This window comes from Neophocaena asiaeorientalis, unplaced genomic scaffold (assembly GCF_003031525.2).
Source record: "Neophocaena asiaeorientalis asiaeorientalis breed wild unplaced genomic scaffold, Neophocaena_asiaeorientalis_V1.1 scaffold78, whole genome shotgun sequence".
In the NCBI taxonomy this organism is placed as follows: Eukaryota; Metazoa; Chordata; class Mammalia; order Artiodactyla; family Phocoenidae; genus Neophocaena; species Neophocaena asiaeorientalis.
Genome location: NW_020175018.1, coordinates 223152 through 230043, shown reverse-complemented (window position 1 = coordinate 230043; position 6892 = coordinate 223152). Strand labels below are relative to the sequence as shown.

Below are 6892 nucleotides of genomic sequence, written 5' to 3'. Positions count from 1 at the left end.
GCAGGCGGACTCCCAACCACTGCGCCACCAGGGAAGCCCGGAGAAGAGGTTTTTAAACTTCTTTTTTCCTCAGAAACTCAAGTCTTCAACTTGTTCAGATGACCAATATAAGTCAAGTGTTTCTGGTTGAAATAGGGATGTGGGGCTGGAGCGGTCCTCCTCCCTGACTCCCGCTTTTAAGTCCCAAGGGTGGTGGGAGGGCTGAGTCTTGGACTCCAAGATCTCAGCGGTCAGTGCCTGCCAGGCTGACCATCTGTGTCATCTAAGGACAAAGAAGGCAGCCGGGCTCGCATGTTCTGGGTGTAGCTCCTTGGGCACATTAAGGGATCAGAGGGGGATGGGAGAGGACTTGTTGAATCTGATATTCAGAGAGTATTCAGAGACTTTAGGCTGTGCAGCAGGTGAATTTCATAGCAATTGAAGGGCAAGGCAGGCAGCCCCTTTGTTTGAGAAGGAGGTTTCAGCCATTTTAGAAAAGAAATGAGGGCCCAGGAGAGAGGAAGCCCAGAAGGCTCGTTCACCCTCTCCACAATCTAGAAGAAGGAAATTGCCACCCCTGCCTTTCCGGGCCAGGGATCCCAGGTCTTGAAGAGACCGCCCACAATCTCACAGATAACTAGGCTTCCAGGGTTGGTTGTTTGCCACGCCCCAGGGGAACACGGGTCCCTCACCTCACTACCCGCCACCTGGGCAGCTCTCTGGCCTTTGCTGCAGGCAGGTGCGCTCAGCAGACTGCCGCCTGGGCTACCTGGCAGCTCCAGGTACTGCGTGGACGCTGCTATGGAGACGGGCCCCGGGTTTGGTGGTGAGAAGGCAGTTTCCCAAAGCTTTGCAGATTCTGGAGGGGAAGAGGCTGGAGCCTCAGGCCCTTCAGGGTAGTCTGCCTGACAGCCGTAGTGCCAAGTAAGGCCAGGTGGGTGCTCTGGGAGTTTCTAGGACAAAGGGTGGGGGGGAGGAGCCAGAGGAGGCCAAATTTTGGGAGGAGGCTCTGGAAGGGCTGATCTGGGCAGGGGAGCCTCTCCATGTTTCCAGGTCAAGGGGAAAAGCCTTCCCAGAGGCCCCCTTGCCAGGCCAGTGCAGTGCCCTGCACAAAGACTGGGCCAGTGGCACTGAGGATTGGCCCTGCAGCCCAAGGGGAGGAGGGAGAGAGGGCCTGGCATTTGTCCCCAGAGGAGGGATAGACCAGGGAATTCACAAAGCCCATCTCTGGGCTAGTCAGGATCCGAGGCAGCAGGGAAGGAAATATTTGCCCTGTAGCAGGAAGCACTGACTGTGGCTCCTCTCCCTCTCCCTGGAGCCCAAGAGGCCAAGGGCAATCACGTGCAGCACAAGGAGCATTTTTATCCATTTCCAAAGCCAGGGTGCCGTCTCCTTGAGGGAGCTCGATGATCGTGGGGTGCCTGAGGCCTGGGCCCAGTAGAGGGGATGCTGCAGGAGCACCACACCTAATTCTACGGCTTATGGACTGGGTGATCTGAAACAATTTACTTCTTTTTTTTTTTTAATTTTTATTGGGGTATAGTTGATTTACACCTGTTAGTTTCAGGTGTACAGCAAAGTGAATCAGTTATACATATACATATATCCATCCTTTTTTTAGATTCTTTTCCCATATAGGCCATTACAGAGTATTGAGTTCCCTGTGCTATATAGTAGGTCCTTATTAATTATCTATTTTATATACAGTAGTGTGTATATGTCAATCTCAATCTCTCAATTCATCCGTGCGCCCCTTACCCCTGGTAGCCATAAGTTTGTTTTCTACATTTGTAACTCTATTTCGGTTTTGTAGATAAGTTCACTTCACCTTTTGAACCTAAGTTTTTTCATCTGTGAAATGTGGGCGATAATACCTTTTAACAACCCACAGGACACAGCCTAGGGCCAATACAGGCACGGAGCTTAATGGGTGTTCCTTTGCTCCTTTTCCCTTTCTGCCAGGACGTCTCCTGCCAGACCTCCCAGTGTCTGGTCTGAGGATGGCGGAGAAGCAGGGCCGGGAGCTGGAGTGCCCTGTGTGCTGGAACCCCTTCAACAACACGTTCCACACTCCCAAAGTGCTGGACTGCTGCCACACCTTCTGCGTGGAATGCCTGGCCCACCTCAGCCTGGTGGCTCCGGCCCGGCGCCGGCTGCTGTGTCCGCTCTGTCGCCAGCCCACTGTGCTGGCCTCCGGACAGCCTGTCACTGACCTGCCCACGGACACTGCCGTGCTCACCCTGCTCCGCCTGGAGCCCCACCACGTCATCTTGGAAGGCCGCCAGCTCTGTCTCAAAGATGAGCCCAAGAGCCGCTACTTCCTGCGCCAGCCCCAGGCCTACACGCTGGAACTCGGCCCCGGGCCTGGGAGCCAGACTGGGCCCCCCCGGGACGTGGCCCCTACCACCATACCCAGCCCCATCCCCATCCCCAACCACGACTCTCTGAGGGGGTGTTTCCGCAACCCGCAGTTCCGGATCTTTGCCTACCTGCTGGCTGTCATCCTCAGCGTCACTCTGTTGCTCATCTTCTCCATCTTTTGGACCAAGCAGTTTTTTGGGGGTGTGGGGTGAGCATCTGTTCCAGACAAAGAACCAAGCCTTTCTTGGTTGCTGCTGGGTATGAGGACTGCAGACCCTCATTTGGGGTCATCTTCCTTTGTAGTATTGTTCTTTTTTACAATCCAGGGATCGGCTAGGCTATGCATCTGCTTCTGCGGACGGAGACAGTCCTACTATAATGAGAACCTCTGAACGCGAATGGGAAAAGATACGAAGAGAGCTCTGGGTGTGAACCACGGGTCACGGAAGGGCCGAGAAGCAGATCTGTGATGCCAGGGCTACACAGTATGTTGTACCAAAGGGCTGGGCGATGGCATCCAGGAACCTGACCCACTCAGACAGCAAGCTGCAATTCTTACCGGAGCTGCTTTGAACTCAGTTCACATTTTTTCGAGTTGCTCTTTCTATTATTTGTGGCTAAAAAATTTGGAAAGAGAACTTCAATTGTGAGCAACTGTGTTTGTCTTCCCCTTTCAGTTTTCTCTTTGGATGTTTTGCCACCAGTCCCAGTAAAAATGGCCTGCATTCATTAATTCATTCACTCACTCATTCAACAACCAGTTGGCTTGTCCTCTGTCAGAACTAGAGGGAGAGAAGGGTAGGATGAACCAGGGCTGGCAGAGTCCTTACCAGCAAGGAGGGCACGTTCACTCAACTGCTTCTTGTACAAGACGACCTCTTGTCAGTGCGTGGTTTATGGAGTGTTAAGAGCAGAAAAGTTTAAAGGTGAAAGAAACCAGAGTCAGTGATCAAAAGAAATCTGGGATTTGGAGGAAGAGATTTTTATTCCTCCTGGTAGGTGCAGGGTGGAGCTCTGATTCCCCTCCTCCAACCATTGTAATTCTGGCCTTGAGAGATAAGGCAGGGAACTCCCTGGTGGCCCAGTGGTTAGGACTCTGTGCTTCCACTGCAGGGGGCACGGGTTTGATCTCTGGTCGGAGAACTAAGATCGCACATGCCGTGTCGCATGGCCAAAAAAGAAAAAAAAAAAGACGTAAGGCAGAAACCCCGGATACAGTAAAAGCCTTAGTTCCCGTCCCAGGCCATGCAGGCAGGGGATTCTGGTTTTCATTTTGCATGACAGAATCTAGGAACCAAGGAAAACTAGATAGAATTTGGATGCTGCTTGACTACAGGTTGCCACCTCTGCAGTATCAAAACCCTGATTTCTTCTTCACTTTTTTTTTTTTAAATAATTCTTTATTTATTTTTGGCTGTGTTGGGTCCTCATTTCTGTGCGAGGGCTTTCTCTAGTTGCGGCAAGCGGGGGCCCCTCTTCATCGCGGTGCGCGGGCCTCTCACTATCGTGGCCTCTCTTGTTGTGGAGCACAGGCTCCAGACGCGCAGGCTCAGTAGTTGTGGCTCACGGGCCCAGTTGCTCCGCGGCATGTGGGATCTTCCCAGACCAGGGCTCGAACCCGTGTCCCCTGCATCGGCAGGCGGACTCTCAACCACTGCGCCACCAGGGAAGCCCTCTTCTTCACTTTTAATACTGCCTGGTGGCTCAGGGCTCTGAAACAATCGGCAGGCGGACTCTCAACCACTGTGCCACCAGGGAAGCCCTCTTCTTCACTTTTAATACTGCCTGGTGGCTCAGGGCTCTGAAACAATCTCAAACCGGTTAAAACACCATCACAAAAAGATAACATTTTGTTTTTTGGGATTTGCAGAATAATCTTTCAGAGGCCAGAAATTGGTTTTATTTGCTCTAATTTACATTTTGTAAGTTTAATGAAACCAGCTTCTATAAACTCTTAGGGGTCTTAATGTACAAGCTATTCCAAAATAGTCAAGACATACATACTTCATGTTTAGGTAAACCAAACAGTCTTAAGCTCCACTGTGAAGAAAAAGTTCTCCATTATGAAATTGGAAAGCCGCCTACATATCCTGCCAGGGGACTAGCATCTACCTCTCCATTTGCACCATTGAAGATAATTATACTAAGGCTGGGACTGGATGTCTCCTCACGGGCTTCATTTCTTTACACATCCTTGCTCCTTAACTCTTGTGCTGGGTGAATTAGGCAATGATCTCACCATGTTCTCAGAGCCAATGAGGAACAGAGAGGAGCCGGGGGAAGTTCAGGGAAAAACACTTGCCTCTGTACTAGGGACTACTGCTCCTGAGTTAAGCAGGCTTCGTCACAGACGAAATTGATGCTCCCCAAGTTTAGTTACCTTGTTCAAGGTCACCCAGCTAGGATGTGGTGGAGGCCTTTCAGTCAAAATAGAACACTCTTGGAGTGGCTGATTCACCAAACTAGACACAGCTTTGAGTCTTCTGGGATAAGGAAGGATATAGTTAACATTGTGGCATCTTCTGTCTTCACATTCAACAGTTCTAACGTTGGGCAGTGCCGTCCTTCTAGAGAGCATTTAGGAATCTCTGGTACCCGATGCAGGGGTGGGTTGTGCTTCTGGCTGTGAGTGCCTCAGAGGTCAGGGATGCTAAGACATGCTGCAATGCTGAAGACATTTCTACACAGCGAAGTACCATCTGTCCCAAGGTGCAAATAGTTTCCTGTTGAATAACACTATAGGCTCCTTGCAAGTTCACAAGGTAGAAGTGGTAAAATTAACTCCCTTTGGCATGAAGTCAGAGTAAGAGATGCAGTGACTCCTCAAAAGGGCAGGATAAATGGTAGAGTGGGCTTTCCCCGTAAGTGGTCTGAGGTGACCAAGAAGTTCAAATCTTCATGTTCACTTTAAGAACACTCGTGAAACCGTCCAGGCCATTAAGGGTACGCACATCCGAAAAGCCACCAAGTATCTGAAGGATGTCACTTTACAGAAGCAATGTGTGCCATTCCGTCATCACAATGGTGGAGTTGGTAGGTGTGCCCAGGCCAAACAGTGGGGATGGATGCAGGGTCAGTGGCCCAAAGAGTGCTGAATTTTTACTGCACATGCTCAAAAATGCAGAGAGTAATGCTGAACTTAGATGCAGATTCTCTGGTCATTGAGCACATCCAGGTGAACAAAGCCCCCAAGGTACAGCGCAGGATTTACAGAGCTCATGGTCGGTTCAACCCATACATGAGCTCTCCCTGCCACACTGAGATGATCCTTACTGAAAAGGAACAGACTGCTCCTAAACCAGAAGAGGAGGTTGCACAGAAGAAAAAGATATCCCAGAAGAAAAAAAATTTACGGTCTGGGAATAAATGCTGCAAAAAAAATAAATGCAAAGTTTAAAAAAAAAAAAAAAGGTGGAGCACTTAAAAAGTTCAGACTTTGTACAGGGAACAGGCCATGCTGGCTGGACTGTTTTTTTTTTTTTGGTCTGGCCCATGTTGCCAGCATACTCACTAAAGCCCTATGAAATCTCTTATAGGGTCACAGACGGACCAAACTCTACCATTTACTAACTAGGTAACCTGGAACAAGTTACTTAACTTCTTTGAACTTCAGTTTTTCTGTAAAAGAGGGAGTAATAATTAACTCGTAAGACTGTGAGGATTAAACAAGATGTCTGAATGTGCCTGGTGGTGTCTAGACAGCGCTAAGCGTCCTGTTAAGTGATGACGATGACGTTTGTCTCACCGTTAGCATGAAATGACACACTTGGGATATGCTCCTCAGCTAACGGCTTTTGGACAATGATACTCCCAGTAAGGAAGTGTATATCCCGCCAAGACATTAGTCTGGCCAAAGGCTTAGATGGAATCTTTTCACCCAGTTGCTACCCCTCTAGATCTCTTGGAACCACCCACCCCCCGCAAAACAAAAGACAAGTTTAATGGAACAAGTGGTTAAATTTCAACTTGAAAAACTGAAAACCTTTAACACACTATATTTGAAAGTTGCACGCTAATACACTTATATTCATTATTAGTTTAAACACACTACAAAGGTAGTAATGAAAAATAATTTCTTTTCATGGCGAACTATGGAGGAAATAGAGCCCATTAATACTTAAACAATAGTGAAGTGCCCAACAGAGAGTAGAGCTGATCATCCAGAAGCTTAACAGGTACACAGGATATGCAACTACTTGGTTATAATTGAAATCAGATTGAACAGACTATTTAGCTACATACCACATATTCCTAGTTATGCACGATAGAGCCAGACAAAGTCACTCTCATCCTCCCTGGAACGGCAAAGGAAAAGTGTTTTGAACGTTCAAGGGGAAGCCATCATATAAGCCCTTCTTGAATTCTCTATACACAATCCTTTCTTCTTGCCAATTCCTCTATTTTTTGTGTGAATTTATTGTGTATTTCCAGAGTTCAGTGGTTGTATACCTGGGGTGGAAAGAGCTGAAAGTAACTGCTGCTTGGCCAATGAGTAAGAATTATAGAGTCCAGATACAGTTCACTGGTAGTCTCGCCCACAATGCAACAGCCC

The 6892-nt window shown here is 48.7% G+C and overlaps 1 protein-coding gene across 3 annotated transcripts in view; it reads left to right on the top strand.

Annotated features, from left to right (window-relative positions):
- The window catches only part of RNF183 (ring finger protein 183), a 17369-nt gene extending 14296 nt beyond the window's left edge, over positions 1 to 3073 (top strand). For 2 of the 3 annotated variants that reach the window (XM_024762105.1, XM_024762107.1), the window contains one exon: positions 1942 to 3073. In XM_024762105.1, the coding sequence (XP_024617873.1) occupies positions 1942 to 2552 (611 nt within the window). In that variant the 3' untranslated portion in view covers positions 2553 to 3073. Of the gene's footprint in view, positions 1 to 843; positions 914 to 1941 lie in introns of those variants that run through there. The other variant, XM_024762108.1, reaches the window with a different exon arrangement.
- The last annotated feature ends 3819 nt before the right edge of the window (positions 3074 to 6892 follow it).